We start from the raw sequence: 19,390 nt of genomic DNA, 5'->3' as shown, positions 1-19,390 counted from the left end.
CTCCTACGGGATCCAAGGTTCTTGAGAATAGGGCATTCTCATCACCTATCACAGTGCCTGCAGACCTGTAGATGTTTTATAAATGTCGATTGACGGTGTGTGGCATAGTCATGATTTGAACCCAGGTCTCCTACCTCCAAATCTAGTTTCTTTCCACTGTGAATTTGCATTGTTCCCTGGCGTTGACTTAGGACCTAACCTGAGGTAATCAAAAGCAGACTTGACAGAGGCCCATGGAAGGTTAGATTGCCCATTCCTGTGTGTGGCCCTAGGGAGTTCGAGGCATTTGTCTGTTAGTCTTAACACTCACCAGGTCAGTGGGAGGCACTAGGGGGCTGCTGCTCCAGTGTTTTCCTGGGCCTCTCACCCACACCCAAGGAAGAAGGCATCTATTGAGCATTTATGGGAAGGAATTTGGGATAGAAGGAATCCCTGGTCTCCTCACCAGATTTGATCATGTCTAGGGGTAAATGGATGTAGGGCACATCAGGGAAACAGAATGTTCAGTGCAGAAAAGCTAGCTTCCCTCCCCTGAGCCCTGCCTCTTTTTCCTATTCCACTCCTGTCCATCACAGGTCGCAGCAGCTTCTATACAGGCACCTGCCAGGATGAGCCAGAGCAGCTGGACGACTGGAACCGAATTGCGGAATTGCAGCAACGTAACCGAGTCTGTCTCCCGCACCTGAAGACCTCTTATCCCTTGGAGGCCAGGGTGAGGCCAGCAGCAGTGGTCAGGCCCCTAGCCCTCTCCTCTTCTGTTCCCCCACTCTTTAGAGCCTGGCCTTTCTCCCTTCTCCTTGGACACTTGAGTAACAAGCCCAGCTTTGCACATTTTTGTCAGCTCTGCTGTTGAGCCCTTTGGGCCCCCCAGGGTGGATACAGAGATCAGAGGCTCAAGCTCCCCTCTCTTCCTCCTCCTATCCCATGCCTGGATGTGCTTTAGTCTAAATGTGGGATATCTACTTCTCTTATCCTTGCTCTGAGTACCTATCCCCACCTATCCTTTATATTGAGTCTGCAGGTAATCATTTCCATGGCAGAAGCTAATCATATTTGCTCTGTCCATGGGCTTCTCAGGCCAGTTTTCTAACCTTATGGTAGTCATTTTCAAGCAGGATAGGAGGCCTTGAGTGGAAAGATTTTAAGTTCTTCAGGTCAAGTATGGCCGTCATACGTGGGCCCTGGGAGCCACCCCTAAAGCCCCAGCCCACCCCATTACAAGCTACTTGCCTGTCTCATACCCACTTTCTCTTTGTCCCATGCTTCCCTCAGCCTTCCATGAGCCTGACCACCATCACAGATGAGGAGATGAAGACTGGAGATCCCCAGGAGACCCTTCGCCGAGCCAGCATGCAGCCAGCCCAGATCAATGAGTACAGTGCTACCCATCGCATCCCCTCAAGTGTCACTACCCGGCAGCACCGGAAGCGTGTCTCCACTGAGCCTGACCAAGGCCTTGGTACCCCAGAAGTATGTGGTCCCCTGTGCCTCAGTTGCCACTGTTAGATCTTCACAGTGGGATGGGGTGGGGGGGCCAGTGGTTGAGATTACTGTCACTTCTTTGCAGTTGCTCAGAGATGATGTGACTGGCTTTAACTCACAGAGGAGGTTGGCAGTAGAACATAGCTTAAGGCTCCCATCTCTCAACTTGAAGCTCAGAGCTTTTTCTGCTCGGGCACATTGTGAGGAGAGACTCCTTTTTGTGTTCATCTTCGACCATCCACACTGTTCCCCATCCTGAGCCTCCTTAGGTGTGACTGCTCTCCTCTCCCAAGCTTCACACTGTCCTTCACTTGCGGATCCTGAGTGTAGAGCAGGATTCAAGTCAGCCCCTAGGCCACCTCCCAGGCTCCCTCAGGAGAATCCAGGAGGCCCTAGCTTGGGTGCTCCACACTCCCTCTTCTCCTACAGGCTAAGAAGCCAACCAGCTGCTTCCCTCGTCCTCTTACTCCCCGGGATAGATATGAAGGTCGGAAGATGAGTGCCGCTGAGGGCCACAAGAAAGGGGCTCCTGCTTCCAATAAGCAGGTTAGTGGGGGAGGGCCCTGAGAAGGGGTACAAGAACCCATCTCAAAGGTAAGGCTATGGAGGGGGAATATTCTCACCTTTGTACAGAGCTGGAAATAGGCACTGCTCTGCCCACATGCTGGCAGCTTTATCTTCCTCTTCCTTCTCAGACCAGCAGACGCCAGTCATTGGCCTTCAACATTCTGAACACACCCAAGAGACTGGGGAACAGCCTGCTTCGGGGGGCTGCTAAGAAAGCTGCAGCCAAGGCCTCCCCCCTCACTCGAAGTGGGACCCGCCGCTCCCCCCGCATTGCCACCACCACAGCTGGCAGTAGCACCTCTCCCCGGGCCAGGGGCAAGGTAGGGAGCCTGGGAGGGGATGGGGCTTCCCAGGCCTGAGGGTTCCAAGGGCAGTGTGCCTCCATCAAATCTGCTGACCTACCTGCGATCCTCCTCAGACCAGGGAGCTGCATAACTGCCTCTCTATGCTCCCAGGATCCTGTGCAAATAATGATGGTCTGGGGACACCTTTGGCCCAGGACAGAAGTGCTCTGACCCTTTGCCTAACCTTGGGGAGCTCGGTCTGGTTTGGGGACAATATTCACACATGAAAATATTATTTCAGGACTTCTAACTTACCCTTCTGGGGGAAGCTTAAAGGGCATTTTAAGTATCCAAAGGATTGTGAGCAAAGAAATGCTAATCCCCAAGGTTAGGGAATGGGTTGTTTGCTCAAGGGTCCTGTCCCTGTTCGCACTTCACCTCCCTGCCTATGTTGTCTCTTTCAGGCAAAGCACTGAGGGACCAGGATCTGTGAGCACATTCTGCCCGTATCTTCTATGACAGCTCCCTGTTCTCTCTAGGGGCCCACATGCTGGGCCTCAAGCCCACTGTTCTCCAGTGCCTTCTTTCAGTGCCCAGCGTAGGGAGACTTCTCATCTCCCCAGAGACGCTGTTACCTGCCTCTTACTCCCCTGCCTGGAGTCCCACACAGCACACCTTCCCAGAGAGGCAGATGGGGAGCTGGAGGCTGCCTCCTGGGAGCTGGAGCCTGGCTGATTCCTAGCCAGATCATCCTGTACCTGTCCCCCCCATTTACCTTGAAGCACAGTAATCCCTCTTAGCTCTCCAGCAGAGAATGGAAGACCCAGTCAAACTGAGACCATCTGGGTGGCCAGGGACCAGAGTGTCCAGCTTCCCTTTCCTCCTTCCTGAGCCTCTCAGCTACAAGTTTTGTAAAGTCCCATTGGCCATAGAAGGGGGGCTACCTTCTGGTCCCCCTGTGCCTCCCTTTAGCTCTATTCCTAGGGATGGTTCCTGCTCTGATGGCTGTGGTTGCTTCAGGAGCTGAGATTGGAGAACCAAGTCCCAGAATTAGTTGGGGAAGAGAGTCTGAATCTCTGCTACCCACACCCCAGCTGTCTGGGCTCTTCTGCCTTTCTCCCCAAAGGTGGCCCTCCAGCCTCCATCACAATCCTCATCTAATGACTAAAGCTTCTGTAGCCCCGCCACCTCTAAAGCCTCTTTCCTGCCTCTCAGTGCTTAGCTGCCCTGAGGAGGCATTTTCCAGCAGACAAACTACCCTGAGGCCCTCAGCCCACACTGCCCCCAAGCTGATAGAACCTGTTTAAGGGGAACCTGGGGAAACAGACTGGATGGCTGTGTCCCCTTTTCCATCTTCTGCCCTTGTGGTTCAGGGGGCGATCAGAGGGACCCATCATGACACTTCCTCTGGGTACTAACTGCTTCCCTGCTCCTTGAAGATTTTGAAGAGAAAAGGAATAGGGAGGGTGTAGTGGAACCTGGAGTAGAAGGGAGGGGGTAGGGTCAGGGGTCATCTGTTTGAATTTTTTAAATGTTATTACTTGTAAATAAAGTCTTATTTTTCTCCCTGAGGGCTGGGCTGGCTTTGAGGGAGGAGAGGGGTGGGAGGAAAGGTTCAGACTACTTATTCCCAATATTGCCTCTTTTGCCCTATGCTAGCTGGGCCCCCCCCAACCCCTGCTTAGCCCTCTGGTATTTGCGAAGTCCAGGCAAGGCCACCACACTACCCCCCTCAGAGGAGGAGTTGTGAAAGAGGACCTCCAGGTTCATTCTTTGCCCGGTGTCACCCACACCTGTCCCTGAGATCCTGCTCATCCTCTTCTGAGGACTGGTTCCCCACTCCCTGGCTTCCTTTGCCCCTCTTTTCTCAATTCCACCGGATTCTTTTCCTGTGGTTTTTAAAGGGTTTAGTAGAAAGATTTTTGGATTTTAAAGTAGAGTTCCTGGGATTCAGCTGTGACTACTCCTTTTTGTCAGTGACTTTGGAGAAATCACTTCTCTCTGCACCTTTTTCCCCATGTGCACAATGAGATGGATGCTCCCTTAAGGAGCAGCTTGAAATCCTATGATGGTGTGCAGACCCTGTCCTCACCATGCCTGGTCAGCCAAGTCAGGGTGGTAGGCAATCAAGCTCAGGCCTGAGAAACAGAAACCACTTGCCACACCTGCTGGGGCCCTTTTAAGGAATCCGATTACCCGGGTCCAAGGATGAGAACCAGACAAGGCCTGAAATGAACGCTTTATTGAAAGGCATCCTTGTCCCAACTTTGCTGCCTCAACTGGTCAGGCCTAGTCAGATGTTGGAGTGGCCGACTGGGATTCTTCCCCAGGCCTGGAAGTTGTCAGGGATGCGACTGGAGTGGTCGGCTGGTGGCTGAGGTCTGGAGTTTGGGATGTTCTCGTACCAGTCTCCTAATGGGAAATAAGTGTCAGGGGTGAAGGAAAGTCCTAGGATTGGGAATGCTTCTGAGGGAACCCCACTCAGCCCTGTGATAGCTCTTCACAGGACAAGGCAGAACTAGTAGGTGCCTAGAAAATTGGTTCTGCGTTGAGTCTAAGAGAACATCCTGGATAGATGGCCTGGGCAAGGCCCTTTCTTTAGCTGGGCCTCTGTTCCCAGATGTGCAGCTGAATCTCCGGACTTTGCTAGCCAGTGCTTCCTTCTGTTGGCCTCCAGGTCAATCTTTCCTCAGCCTCCACCCCCATGTAATCCGTGTGCCTGCTCTGCCCCTTCCCTTGGTCCATCTGGCCACTCCCATCATTCTCACCCAGAGCTGGGCCAGAAGCACATGGCGCTGAGTGACCTGGGCCGGGTCCACCAGAACGCAGGAGAAATTGGTCCTCTGCAGAGTGGGGCTGGGCTCCTTCAGCACCAGGTCTCGCTGTAGCCAGGTCACTCCGTTCTGTTGCTGCCGCCTGTGGAGGGTGTGGGCAGGTGAGGGAGAGCAGAGCACCCCGGGCCTCAGGTGGCCTTTCCTCCCCACCTCCCTCACAAACCCCTTCCCCTAGTTACCGAGTGTTTTCCTCCCGTAGTTTGCCCGGAAGGTGTTCTATGAAGGAACGGTTGCCCAGCCAGTACAGGAAGCTGGAGTGAGCAAACTGACTACAGCCTTTACAGGACAGGATCAGCGTCCCATCTGAGGAGGGAGGGACAAAGTGGTCTGGGTCCTAGGGCCAACCTAACCACCCCGAGGCTCCCAGAGTGGCCACCCGTACACAGGCAATGATGGAATCCCAAATAAGCTGCTCCTTGACTGGCTCTACCTGCTTTCCTCCCTCTTGGATCTCCCAGGGTCTGTACTCGCAGGGCTTTGTGTCCCAAGGTCTGAGGTGTTTCTTCCTGCCTCTATCCCCATCCATTTGCTCCGGTTACCTGATTATGAACACTGGCTCTATCAAGTTACCTTTTCTTTACCCTCCACCCTCACCCTCAGCTATGTCTCCTCTGTGCCCACAACTCTTAGAACTTGGGTAAGTGAGTGAATGTATGAGTGGCTAAATGAAGGTGGTCTGAGGTGGCTCAGGGTAAGAGAAGGATGGGTCAAATATTTGTTCTTAAATTATCACAGCTGAAAAGGTCTTTAAAGATGATCTAATTTGGGGGTGGGGAACCTTGGACCTTGAGGCCACATGTGGCCCTCTAGGTCCTCAAGTGCAGCACTTTGAATCCAAACTTCACAGAACAAATCCCCTTAATTAAAAAAAAAATTGTAAGACTTGGACTCAAAGGGCCGCGCTTGAGGACTGAGAGGGCCCCAGGTTCCCCACCCCAATCTAATCCATGCCCTAATTTATAGATGGGAAAACTCAGGGTCAGAGGGCATGATTTGCCCCATGGTAGCGTGGGCAAGAGTGACGGCTAGAACTTAGCTTGCCTCTGGCCATGTGCTTTCTCCCAGACCAAGGGATATTACTCTATAGGGGCAGGTGCCCTAATCCACCTGCCTCCAACCTCTGTCCACTGTCCTCTCACTTGGCCCCAGTCACCCTCCCTCCCTGCCTTCTGGCCTATCTCAGCTGATCTCCCAGCTCTCTCATGCTCTCTCCTTACTCATTGGCGTCTCAGACTCTGTCACCATCACATCCAGGGTCTTCTCTGGGCACAGCAGCGCTGTGGACAAGAGTTACATGGTATGGTGGGTATGCAGGTTGCTATACCCTGGGGCGAGGGGTTCTGGGTTCTGCCTCCTATTATACCCCAGGTGAAGAAGCTTTTATCCACCCATCTCCCTACACCACAGCATAACCTGAGAGGTGGGCACAGGAGGCACTTGGTAAATGGGGGAGCCCCTCTCCCTGATCAAGGACCCTGTTCTCTCCTCACCTGCATCCTGGGCCAGAGCCAAGCCTAGTATCAGTGTCAGCAGCATGGGGAAGATGAGTGAACCAGACCGGACCTCTAGGCCTAAAGAAGGGAGTGCAGTGAGTGATTGGGGCTGTGGAAGGGGAGGGGGTCTGAAATTCTTAGACCCTGAGGATTAGGGCCAAGTCAGGTGCTGAGTACTATAGCACCTGCCCATGTCTAAATTGTCAAGCAATGCCATCTCCACTGCCTCCCTCACACAATCACATTCACCTTTTCACAAACACCACCCCCTCCCCACCCCCCACTACACTGACTCCTGTTCATCACAGATTTCATTCACCCACCTCTTGTCTTGGGCTTCCTAATGTTCATGGTCTCTCCCAGTGGTCCAAAGGTCTGTCTTCCTCTGTATGTTACTGGTCCAGCTGAAGCTGGACTTTATATTGTCACCACTTCCCTCCCACACTGGTTCCATTTCCCCTACTCATCCACTTCCCTGGCTGGTGTGGGATGGGAGGGGCAGAGACGTCAACTCAGTGACCACCAGTGTGACCCATGAAAGTGAAACGTGTGTGTGTGTGTGTGTGTGTGTGTGTGTGTGTGTGTGTGTGTTGGGGGCAGAGAGATCAGCCTCAGCCTGCCTATTGTGAGGCTTCAGTAGCGCCATAAACCATCTTCACATCCATTGTCCATGGAGTCCATACAACTACCCTGAAAGGCAGAGTATGTGTTTCCTTCCATTTTATAGGTAAGAAAACAGGATCAGAGAGGGCAGGTCACTTGCCCAGAATCACCCAGTCACCTAGGAGTGAAGCTAAGACTGGAGGCAGTGATACAGTGTCAGCTTCCACTCTTCACTAGCTATGTGTCCTTAGGTGTCACTTTGTCTCTGTAGGACTCAGTTTCCAAACACATAAAATGAGGCTGAACCAGATGATTTCTAAGGTTTCTTTTGGTTTTAAATTCATAATCCTATGATATTTTCGTGACTCAAGCCTGTGAACACAATGCTTTTCTTAACCTTTCCAACCTTCTTATATTTTACTCTCCTGAAACTCTTATGAGCCTTTGACTAGCACATGACTCTAGGGACATCTCTTGATTATGTGCTTTTTCACTGGCTCTGTCTCCCAGCCTGGAATGCTCTCCCACCTTTTTCAGGAGACCTTTCCCATTCCCCCATCCTCTTCTCCCCAAGCCACCACCACCCCCTCCATTCCTTCCTTCTGAGACTAATCCCAATTTACACTTTATTGATCTGGTATGCTGTGTGTGCGCTTGGTTTCATGTTTCATGGAGATTGTGAGCTCTTTGAGGGCAGGGACTATGTATCTGCCTTTCTTTGTACCCCCCCAAAGCCTAGCAATGTCTAGCACTAACATGCTTGTTGAGTGACTGGGTTAGGCACCATTTCTCTAAGATCACAGAATCAAAGAGCTGGAAGAAGCCTCAGGGACCATCTCAGCTGACTCATACTGAGAATTCCCTCTACAATATCCCTAACAAGTAGTCATCTGTCTTTCCCTTGAATAGCTCCAGTAATGGGAAACTTACTACTTACTCAAGTCATCATCCATGCTACTTTGAGACTGTTCTAATCAGAAATTTTCTCGTTCTATTTAGCCAAAAGCTCCTTTGCAACTTTCCAATAATTATGACTAGTTTTGCCCCTGTGACTAACCAGAACATAGCTAACCCCTTTTCTTCATGACAACCAAGATTCTCATAATCTATTTGGGGAGATGAGATTTCCTTCAATGAGTTCAATGACAGTAAAAAAGAGATAAGCCACATGAGTGGGAAGAGACTCTAAGGACCAGAGGAGTTCTGAAAAGTGAGAGACATCCTTAGTGGCTGGGTTGGAGAGACTTCTTGGAGGACATGGAGATCAGGCTTAGAGGATCAGTGAGATTTGGAAAGGAAGAGAGATTTAAATATGTCTGTAAGCTGAAATTGGGAAACCAAGAAGTTCGGGGATTTTGGGTCCCTCTAGGGCATTTCCTGATATTACTGTGATCAATGATGGTCCATTAATTCTTTAGTTACTGGAGATAATTTTCCCCTTTTAAAGCATTGGTAATAAATATAGTCCATTTTCATTCACATGTATTTCTCCATTGCTCTTTTGATCACCTTCAAATGTGATTCTTTAAAGATCTGGGTGTTCCATGATTCCCAGAACCAGAGCATCACAAGAAGATTGGTATTTAGAGTACTTCCCATAGAGCTAGGCACGTGCTGAGGCCCCTCGGATGTGTCTTACTTAGCAACTAATGAATAGTCCTTCAGTGTCCATGACTGGGATTTGTGGGAAGATGATGGATGAGTGGGCCAGGAAGAGCCTGTCCATTTAGTAACCTGGAGGACAATTGAGGAGAAAGGCTCTAGCCCTATTTGAGCAGCTTCCTTTGGGGCTCTGCCAACTCACCCTTGGACTTTAGGTGAGAGAAGGAAGGGGTTTATTTTCTTATTTTCCTTCCTCCCCAGTAGCAATAAGGCCACATCTTGAGCTCACAGCATTGAGGATACACATTTGTTGGGTCCTTGATTGCCTTCTGCTTCTGTTTCTTCCCTGGGTATAAGCAACCGATGGAATGGACTATGGAATGGACATTTCTAGCTATAGAGGCTATTTCATAAGGTTGAGTGTTCCTGGGTTCTTACCAACTACCTAATGCGAGGTAATTCCTGCAACAATAATGCTTCTTGGAGATGACTGCCTGTAGGAGCATCCTGACCTGTGAAGACTAAGGAGCCATTTCCAACTGGAAAGGACACCTGGACCTGGGTTACTCAGCTAGTACAGGTCTGTGGTAAAGTGAAATGTGTTCAGCAGCCCCACGAAGTACCTTTATCTTTTGGGGTGATGACAATGATAGTGATGGAGAGGCAGCATGGCAGAGGAGATAGAAAGGTGGCCAAGCAGTAAGTTTCAAGCCCTGGGTTCCAGTCCTGCCTCTGACATATACTGGTTGGGTGACCCTGGAAAAGTCAAGTTAACTTCTTCATGCCCAGGTGACAAAAATGATGCATTGCAGAGCAATTGCCCTTCATTGGTGGTGGAACCAAAACAATGGGTTATTGTTTCATACTTAGGGATTTGTCAATGTATGTTTATGAGTTTTGTGTTTTAAACATTTCTTTTGTGGTAGAGGAAATAAATAGCTGTCATACCTAATACCTCATTTGTATATTGAGCACCTTTTCAAGGGATCCTATTAATCTCTTTGTGGGAGACTCCAGATGAAATGGGAGGAGTTAGTCTTTGACCAACTAATTTTCTCCACCCCTGGATATAATCACAGATAATGAAATGGTAAACAAAGCAAAACGGCAGCTAGGTGGCACAATGGATAGAGTGCTGGGCCTGAAGTCAGAAAGACTTCCCAAGTCCCAGTCAGTTCTCAGACACTTACTGTGTGACCCTGTTTGCCTCAGTTGCTTATCTGTAAAATCAGCTGGAGAAGGAAATGGCAGACCACTTCAATGTCTTTGCCAGGAAAACCCCAAATGGGTCACGAAGAGTTGACACAGTTCAACAACTAGGGACAGCTAAGCGGTGTGGTGGATAAGAGTGCTGGGCCTGGAGTCAGGAAGACCTGAGTTCAAATCCAGCCTTAGACACTTACTAGCTGTATGAAACTGGGCAGGTCTCTTAACCCTATTTAACAGAGGAACCCTCTGTTCCTCGTCTGTAAATGAGCTAGAGAAGGAAATGGCAAACAATCAACCCTAGTACCTTTGCCAAGAATACCGCAAATGGGGTCATGAAGAGTCAGACATGCTGAAAAAAAACCAACTAAACGACAAAAGCAAGCAAAGAGCAGCCGAGGTGATGAGGTTAGTTTTAGTGTTTAGCAATGTGTCAACACTCTCAATCAATTAATGAATATTTATTTAGCACCTACTATGTGACAGGCACTGTGCTAAGCACCAAAGACACAAAAAGAGGCAAAAGACAGTCTCTGCCCTCAAGGAGCTCACAGTCCAACGGGGAAGACAACTCTGCTAGCTCTTTAGAAGAGTGAAGCTCTCCCCGATGGAATTGGAGAAGCAGTTTACTTTGTTGGCTGGTGGGGAAATGACCACTTCCTCAGCCACCTTTAAAAAGCTAGCTCGCTAAGTTCTGGAGTCAAGGAAACCAAGAGTAGCTTTATGGAACCATCCTTATGCCTATACCAGAGGGCATCATGAGAAAAGTAGATAGGATCTCCATTCTCATACCCACTGGCCATGGCAGTAGCACTACTTCTTGAGTAGGGGATAGCACATCCTGTGGGGAGCAGAGACCTCCTCACTCTCAGAAAGATACCCAGGACGCACAGAGAGGGGGGTCGAGTTTAGTCACCTGAGGCAGGAAGCAGCTTCGAGGAGTGGGTCCTCTTACAGTAAATGAGATCTGTCTATGGACTTGAGAGAGTAATAGCCCTAGCAATTGAGAATTGAGCTTCATGGGGAAGCAGCTCCTGGGAGCACAGCTCATTGACTTGCCTAGCAGAAACTCTGTGGCCAGAGAAATGTAGCAGGATTCCACAAGAAGATATATAGAAGTCCTACAGGATATGGAAGTCCTACAGGACCTGAGATATGGGTTGTCTTGGCTGTATGTGATCCCTACATGTGGGTCACTAAGTCTGAGCTCACTTTTCCTATGGATGGATGGGTAGATGGATGGATAGACAGATAGATGGATTTGTGGGACAGTGAACCCCCAGGTTTTTGGAGGGACTGTTTTGTGGCTATTCTTACTATGCCATTTTAGGAAATGTCATTATTTTTGAGTTAATTGTATCTACTGGCTGTTAAAATGAATGTGACTTGTTGGGGAGGGGGAGTCAAGGCTCATCGTTTTGGGAGGTCTGGCCCACAGGTTATTCTAGCACCAGGGGAGTAGCAGCCACCCTCTGGGTGCCCAACCCTTGAATACAAGTGCAAATTGGGAGAATAAGGGACAAGATAAAGCCACACCTAAGCTTTGTTTTAGATTTTTCCCATATTTCTCCAGGGTGGGGAAATGATGATGAGAGGAGCCTGATGCCTTCTCTTTGGACTTAGGCTGTCCTCAAGAGGAATCTGAGTCCTAGATGAGTCCAGAGTAGGAGCCATTTGGAACCCCTGGAGCCATAGGACATGAGGTTTTGCATCAGGGAGCAAATGCAAGCCTTACACAACATCCCAAATTCAATCCAACCCACTATTTTCATCCTATTGAAATCTGAGCCCATTTCATTAGCTATGTGTAGAGTCTAGACAAGATATGTGTCCTAATGATTAATCCAAGTGGGTTGACTGTCCAAATGCATGTTATAATTTAACAAACAGATCACTCTCATAAAGCCTTTGTAAAGAGGTTATAAAGCTTAGTAGTTACTGCTGTCTTTCCAGTCCCCGCCCCCCGCCCCATTTTTTTTCCTTTGATTGATGAGATGATCATAGCTTCTGTGATCTTTCCCATTCCTTTGGAATCTTTTACTATTTCACTTATATTAAAATTCATCACTTGAGAGCATCACCATTGCACGGCTTTCTTCTGGGAGTGCTCGATGGGGTGTAGCTGCTTTATCCCATCTTCCTCTGCTCCAGCGTCTCCTCCATTTCCTCATCTAGTATTTCAGCCACAGAGCTGTTTGGAGTCCACATGTAGAGATTCTCTTGTCATCACTGATGAGAACTGCTTTAAGAAATGTTGTCAAATCTGTTTCATTTTGCGACTGTTGTTTTCTTTCCCATTTTGTTTATAAAAGCTTCTTGGGACTTAGCTGAGTCTTGTGGCTGTTTCCTGCAACTAGTTTGCTTTTCTACTGCTGTCTGCAGGTACTTGTGAGGTGATTAAAGGCTTATAACCTCCTGCAATTTTCTTTCACAGTGTTTTGCAAATGAGCGTGTACTTTAATATATGAAGCCCAGGGCTGCTGTATCTCCATGTTTGTAAAGGAACCCATTGCATTCACTAGCCCATGGCCTTGGGCAAATCACTTGATCTCTCTGGGCCTCATATCCCATTCCACTCTAACCGAGGGGCTTTCTGGGCTCTTTATGGTGACTTTCTTTTTAAAACCTCCTCTGAACTTCTTGAGAAACAGCGAGAATCAGGATCAGTTTCCATTTCCCACTTTTCCAGACTCAATGGCTTGTTTAAATAGGCTGCACTGGACCTGAGATTACCTCCAGCATCAACTCATTCAGCTCAGTACTAATTTTGACCTTTGCTTTAGCAAAAGATTTGACTGCACATGATTCTGAAATGCCTCCCACGTCAGTAACAAGTAATTTCCTCTCTAATGTAAGCCGCTTTCATTTTGGGGGGATGTTGTTTCATGGCTCACCTCATGCCTCCTGACAGGCAGGAAGCTTCTGAGTAATCGTTCCACAAGTACGTAGCCTCGTGCACGCCTTCCTCATAACATTTTCCAGCTTCTTATTCTCCTCCCTGATCACATCTTCACACAGCAAGGTCTATGTTATCTTGGAGGTTTGGTGGAGCTTGTGAGGTTCTTTGGAGAGGGGGGATTCTCTGAATCTTGTTCTACAACAGGATTCAGTGCAAAAACTGCAGTGATCTTCATGGTGGTTTGTTCACCACAGCTCTTCATGGGTGCTGCAATCTGAGATGACCAAGCATCCCATGAAATGATGTCAAACGAGGGAGTTGGCTTCCTCTCGTCAAATGTCACTTCCATGTTTCATATTTCTGAAAATTTCACATTTCATGTTACTGAACCATTTAGGCCATTTGCCTAAATGTTCTTCCATCATCAGCTGATAATAATGACTAGCATCTATATTGCATTTTAAGGTTCAAGAAGCCCTTTACATCTAGGTGACTCAGTAGACAGAAAGCTAAGCCTGGAGTCAGGAAGACCTGAGTTCAAATGTGACCTTAGATACTTCCTAGCTGTGTCATCTTGGGCAAATCTCTTAACCTCTGCTGGCCTCAGTTTCCCCAACTGTACAGTGGTACTAATAATAGCATGTACCTGTAAGCAGGATTGTTGAGGAACGAGTATTTAAAGTGCTTAGCATGGTGCCTGGCACATAGTAGGTGGTACATGAACACATCAGCTATCATTATGATGTCAATTGAACCTCACAATAAACCTGGAAGGTGGCATTTTTAGCACAGAGAGATGTGAGTGATTTGCTCAGTCATACAACTAGTTAAAGTCTGAGGCAGCATTCAAACTGGAATTTTCCTGACTTCAAATTCCACTTTTATCTACTGATCTTCCTGGCTGCCTACAAATAGATCATTCTAGAAATGCTGCCTTTCCTATAGATGGTCTCTAGCATCCCTTCCAGCTCTCCAGCCTAGATGTTCTATGACCTTAGCTCAGGCACTGAACTCCTTCAGCTTCTTCACCTTGTCCTCCAGGAAAGCAAAGCACAATTCTCTCTCCCAAGTCCACTCAGTTCCATATTGATTCTCTTTGGCTTTATCCTCTGCTTGTTGGGGAGGGGCAGGGCACTTCGCATCTTCACTGGGTTTAGGATTGGGGGGGATAGGACAGGGAATGAAGGACTAGAGGAATTTCTCAAGGATGGAGGGCCAGGGAATGGTTGGGATGGGGCTCAGGTATTAGGACTGTGACTGGAGTCCTCTAAAGTGCTGCCTCCGCACCCCACCCCCCGCCTCAACAATGGGAAATTTGAGTACAAACTCAGAGAGAACCCTAAAAATATTTAGAAACCTCTGTCCTCAAGCTCCACTTTCACTCTGACCAATAGGGAACTCATCCAGGACACACACAATGATCCCTGTGGTCAGACTTAGTTTCACAAATATATGACAGACACACACCTTCACTCTCAGACTCCCCTCCACTCGCCACATACACACACATAAACACTACCCATTATTCTATCCCAAGGGGGTGCCTGTATAGTCTAGCCAAATCTGAAGGTGAGTCCAGTGTCTTCTAGCTGGGATGTCCATTAGTCACCCCAAGGGTATCAGCCAGCGGTTGGAGGCTTCCTCTCACATATGAAAGCCTCGAGCACTGGCCAGATGGATGTCAGCCCTGGAATACTGATGCAGGGGGATGGCTACAGGAGGCCAGTCTCCCACTGCAGTGCAAGGAGGGAATATTTTCCTCCCTTGGCCTCCTTATTCAGGGATGAGTTTCTAGTCAGTATCCAGCCTTTCCTGTGGGTGAGATGTTTGTCTTGCCCTCTAAGAGGGCTTCTCTGTGCAACTAGGTGAACTCTACTGCTGCCTCATCACACATTGAAGGTTTGCTCTCTCACTCTGTTCTGCTTCCCTCATGGATCTAGGAGCTTCCTGATGATGGCTGGCTCATACCCCATGCCCACTTGCCCTGTAACTACCAGGCATATAAAAGATCACTCCAGTTCCCCTCTCCATGTTTCTGGTTCTTAATCTTCTCAAATCCCTTACCAACCTTGTCACAACTGTGGTGGTGGTGGTGGGAAGATGGACATGGAAAAAAAGAGCGCTGAGGGAGGGATTGAAGAGACTCTCACATCACATTGGTCTGGCCAGCTCCCTCAGCCTTCTAGATGTCAGTGTGGAGAAGCCTCAGATATCCTTCTACCTCAATCCCAGACATTTTGGGCCCCAGATAACCCCAACCCATCTTGAATTGTGTTTTCTTAAGTATACTGTAAGGGCATTCCTTCTTCTTCCAAACTTACAGTGCCCAGATACTGAGCCCCAGCACCCTTTGTGCCTGGTTGGAACAGGTATCCCAGGGAACTCCGAGTACAGTAGATGGGGAAATGGAACTCAAGAATACAAGAAGTCTCCTGCCAATTTTGGTAAAGTTCAGAGAGCCAGGATCAAGGACCTCTACTTTCTAGTTTCAGTCTCCCTTTTTGGGCTTATCTTCACATCCTCCTCAGGTTAGTATCTTCTCAGACACCAGTCTTGTTCCACTTCTCTGTCTTTGCTTCCTCCCCTTCACCTCCGCCTTGCAACTTGGAATGTCTTCCATTCTCTTTCCCACCCAGCTCCTCCACATCTGAAGGTCAGTTCCTGTGTTCCCCCTTCCAATAAGCCTTCCATGTCCCACTTTTGATATACATATTTACCAACTGATCTTTACTTAGCTTTCAAATGCTTGGACATCATTCTGAGCTTTCCATTGCAAAACCTATTCTCTCTGGCTTCAGGGAAGACAAATCAGGGGCTTCCTCATGATGCTGCAGGTCCCACAGTCTCCATCAATGGTTTTTGACACCAAATGAGCTCTTCCCATTACCTCTGATGAAGTTACAAGAGGGCTCTGCAAGTAGAAGTTGCACTACATAGTGAATCCCCTAGCCAAAATATGACTAGTCACAGGGAAGGGGTAAGCTGGGGACAGCAAGAAAGACCTGGTCCTTGGGGAGTGGGGCCTAGCTCAGCCCACTCCAGGAACAATGACCGGGAGAACATGAGTAACCACAGGACAGGGTAGCTAGCTAGGTCTTTGAGTGGACAGTTTGGCAGGATTATCACTTGAATAATACATATAGATGACAGACTTCAAGATCATCTAGTCCAAAGCCCTCATTTTACAGATGACAAAACCCATTGAGGATAAGCGGATTTTTTGGCCTGAAGCACAGAGGTTTAGGGAGAGACATAGGTAGGCAGGCACAGGCTGGTGCAGAGACTGATGGCTGACCCTGTCGCTACAGTGATCCCGTGTTTGGTCAATATGTTGTAACCTGGGACTAGTGAACCCATGCCTTGTCGGTATGGAAGGAGGCTGAAGGTTCTGAACCTTCAGAAGTGGTGCCAGCTAGGTTCAATCTTTCTTCCTGGAATAGAGGGCATGGGAAAAGCCAAGGAAAAGGAACTCAGGAATTTCTCTCAGCTCACTGGGTTTTATTAAAACTGGAGTTGTGAGAAAGTCTGGGCCCAACGCCTTCTTAGGGGACAGGCCCTGGAGTTGACCCCAAAAGCTGAGGGCTCCCCTCTTCCCAGTCTGGCCTCTGCCCTCCCATGAATCCCACCCCTATCCCCACAATAACTGCAACAAGAAAAACCTACCAATAATGGCCCTCCCTCCCTTCCTCCCTATGAAGTTGAGGATGGAGGGGGGGGGGGTGTCAGCCTAAGATGTGGCCTCTAGTGTAGAAGCCCAGGCAGACCTGTGGTGTTCCCTCTTCCTTCCTCCCTTAAACTAGTGGCAGTCTCAGCTAGCCTGAGAGCTGAATGTGGGAAAGGGAAAGAGGGGTTCTGGCATCTTAGAGATCCTTCAAGGCCAGGAGATCATTCAAATGGAGTAGAGGAGAGAGAAGTCCCCAACTGAAATCCCATAAAGAGGCTGTCCTCTATGTCTTCTCCTTCCCTGGTCTAATCCTCTCCTTAAACTGGTCCAATGACTCCTGACCTCAAGAAGCACTGTCTAAAGCTGTCACTCCAGTGTTTGTAGCCTTGTGGGGTTCGAGCTCGCTTTTCCTACTGAGGGCTCTACCCCTAACGCTGATGATATCCAGATATGCAGAACTGCTGATTGGCCAGCTTTCTAGTATGTGGGCCCTGGGCCCTGAAGATCCCATGTAAATAACTTCCCTCTCCCTTCACAGCCTCCATCAGTGTCCCAGTAAAGAGCTAGGCCAAGCAGCAAATGTACCCCGCCCTTACATCGAGAATTCCCTCCCTGAGTTGGCCTGTTTTCAGCAACATACGCACAGATCCAAGAGTCTAGGAAAGTCATTACTAGAGGAAGGATATGACTCAGCTTCAGCTCCAGGATCCCCATTTCCTTCTCACCTTTGGCACAGTCACTACTTCCAATTTCACTTTGAAAACCTGCCTCATCACACATGCTTTCAAATTTTTCTGCCCTGACCCAAATAAGTGACCAAGATCCAATGGGGGCTTACTCCCCAGTTCCCTGATGCCTTGGTTTCTCTGGTTCCAAACCTTGGATGACAACTTTCCAGCCACTCAGGGGCAGTGATGGCTCTTTCAGTGTGCTTACACAGTCAGATGATAAAAATAAAGACTGCCACCCTACCCCACCCCTCCCATGAGAAACTCCCAAAGGAGTAACTTTTCACATGGTCAGGTCATGACAGCTCTTCCTGAGGGGGCAGGCCCAGCTCTCTTCATGCTGCTCCCCTGGCCAGTAGAAGGACCACTGAATGCAACTATTTTCAATTGAGATCTCCAAAACATGAAGAGTCTTGGGTTTCCAACTTTGAAAACATCAAGAAGTGGGGATGAGGAGGTAGGATGGATGTAGATGTGTACCTGTGGGTATGTCTGGTGGGACAGGGCAGGATCCAGAGGGAAAGGATGGTTCACCCTGGAAGAGGGCCCCACCCAACCTGATGGAGGCTGCTGAAGGCCAGAAAGGAAGGCACCCAAGGAGCTGTCACTGGCCAGCTGAGCCTCAGAAGAACCAGCACCACCCAGGTGCACAACTGTCACCTCTGGGTATGTGACCACCTCAGGAGGAGATGGGATCCTACAGCTAAGTGTACAAAAGGCGGTGTGGCCTCCTCATGCTCTGGCAGACCCAGCCTCTGCAAAAAAGCATTAGGCAGAGAGACCTCATTGTCTGGCTGGCTCTCTGGAATGCTAATACCCAGGGATCCTGACTGACAACACTGCTTAGCCACAGAGTGGGATTTGGGCACACTTCCTCACGTAGGCCCAGATTTCCAGGCACAGACGCTGTTAGGGAAACCTTCCAAGTCTGCACATCATGCAGGGCTAGGGCTCTTTCCAGAGCTGGGGAGACCCTCTTTTGGGAGTTACAAAGAGCTCCAAGGGGGAAATGGTTCTGCCTGTGACCCAGGCTGCCACGTATTTTCCCATTTCAGTTTTGGGCTCTCAAGCCAGCAGACAGGGATGAGGAAGGGTAGGAGAACTGGGAAGTGGGGGAAGGGGAAGGGAGAGTGGTTGTCACTGCCTCACATTGTTGCAATAAAAAAGGGTTTTAAATATAGTCGTTAAAATAATTTTCTTTTAAAAAGAACCTCCCTGTCTGGGAGCCCCCACGGGCTGGTTCACTGCCACACCCCCAGAAACAAGAGTCTTCCCTTGGAGCCGAGGGAGCAAGTGTTCGGATGTGGTTGTAGAGGATGACGAGGTCTCTGCCAGCCGTGCTGAGGGGAGGGGGGTGGTTTGGCCCAGGGGCCTCGAGCTGCTGGCCACTGACCCCTGTGCCCCGGCTTCCCTTCTGCTCCATGGTTACTCCAGACCCAGGGTGTAGTTGATTCCCTGTACCAGCCCGATGATGACCGGCTGCCAGGCCACGAGGTAGCGGAGCCAGTCGAGCAGCTGTCCGTACATGACATGAGGCCGCTCCCATCTTCAGTGCATGACGGGTTAAAGAAAAGGGGCCACAGGTGGAGAACAGAAGGCGGGTCAGACTAGTGGTCTGTCAGGACCGCAGGGGACATTCCTGATTCATGACTTTATCCTTCCTGGTCAGTGACATGCCTAGACTAGGCTTCCTAACTTCCCTGACAACCCCACAATAAGACGCCTTCCATGGAGAAGGCTTGTGATGCCCAACAGAAGCTGTGTGAGAGAGGAACTGAAACTCAATGGCTGCTCATCACCATTCTCCACCCCCAACTCCCCATCCCTGGCTCTGGAAGGGTCTTAAATCAATCTGGATGAAAAGATGAGGATGGATGCACAATAGAGAAGGGATAAAAAGAAAAGGAAGAAGACAGGAGAGTGGAAAGGGAAGAAGGCGGAGAAAAAAAGGGAAGGGAGTAAAGGGGAGAAAAGAGGAGTGGAGAAGAGGTGAAGGGGACAGGAGATAGGAGGAGAGGAGGGGAGGAG

At 49.2% G+C, this 19,390-nt stretch overlaps 3 protein-coding genes across 6 annotated transcripts in view; 1 reads left to right on the top strand and 2 right to left on the bottom strand.

Moving 5' to 3' along the window:
* Positions 1-3,904, top strand: part of NUMA1 (nuclear mitotic apparatus protein 1) — a 100,754-nt gene extending 96,850 nt beyond the window's left edge. For all 4 annotated transcript variants that reach the window (XM_036743264.1, XM_036743265.1, XM_036743263.1 and 1 more), the window contains exons 22-26: positions 576-712; positions 1,273-1,470; positions 1,912-2,028; positions 2,178-2,369; positions 2,798-3,904. In XM_036743264.1, coding sequence (XP_036599159.1) covers positions 576-712; positions 1,273-1,470; positions 1,912-2,028; positions 2,178-2,369; positions 2,798-2,809 — 656 coding nt within the window. In that variant the 3' untranslated portion in view covers positions 2,810-3,904. The remainder of the gene's footprint in view (positions 1-575; positions 713-1,272; positions 1,471-1,911; positions 2,029-2,177; positions 2,370-2,797) is intronic.
* A 655-nt stretch (positions 3,905-4,559) lies between these two features.
* LOC118835285 (interleukin 18 binding protein) lies at positions 4,560-7,182 on the bottom strand. The gene is made up of 6 exons (XM_036742472.1): positions 6,984-7,182; positions 6,658-6,738; positions 6,385-6,444; positions 5,347-5,470; positions 5,102-5,249; positions 4,560-4,745 (listed from the first exon to the last, which is right to left on the bottom strand). Exons 1-6 carry the CDS (start codon positions 7,009-7,011, stop codon positions 4,623-4,625), a joined length of 564 nt encoding a protein of 187 aa, XP_036598367.1. The 5' UTR covers positions 7,012-7,182; the 3' UTR covers positions 4,560-4,622.
* An 11,356-nt stretch (positions 7,183-18,538) lies between these two features.
* Positions 18,539-19,390, bottom strand: part of RNF121 (ring finger protein 121) — a 95,816-nt gene continuing 94,964 nt past the window's right edge. Inside the window, exon 9 of the mRNA XM_036747366.1 lies at positions 18,539-18,908. Coding sequence (XP_036603261.1) covers positions 18,788-18,908 — 121 coding nt within the window. The 3' untranslated portion in view covers positions 18,539-18,787. The remainder of the gene's footprint in view (positions 18,909-19,390) is intronic.

Source organism: Trichosurus vulpecula, chromosome 2 (genome assembly GCF_011100635.1).
Source record: "Trichosurus vulpecula isolate mTriVul1 chromosome 2, mTriVul1.pri, whole genome shotgun sequence".
NCBI classification, from domain to species: domain Eukaryota; kingdom Metazoa; phylum Chordata; class Mammalia; order Diprotodontia; family Phalangeridae; genus Trichosurus; species Trichosurus vulpecula.
The sequence above is the reverse complement of the archived record's forward strand: the minus strand, read 5'-3'. Positions and strand labels throughout refer to the sequence as shown.

Bases quoted from the DNA above. Each gene is read 5' to 3' on its own strand.
- LOC118835285 (XM_036742472.1), bottom strand. From the start codon at position 7,011: ATGAACATTAGGAAGCCCAAGACAAGAG. The intron at 6,445-6,657 runs GTGAGGAGAGAA...TCTTGTCCACAG, and splicing joins GGCTCTGGCCCAGGATGCAG to CGCTGCTGTGCCCAGAGAAG. The intron at 4,746-5,101 runs GTGAGAATGATG...ATTTCCCATTAG, and splicing joins TGCTTCTGGCCCAGCTCTGG to GAGACTGGTACGAGAACATC.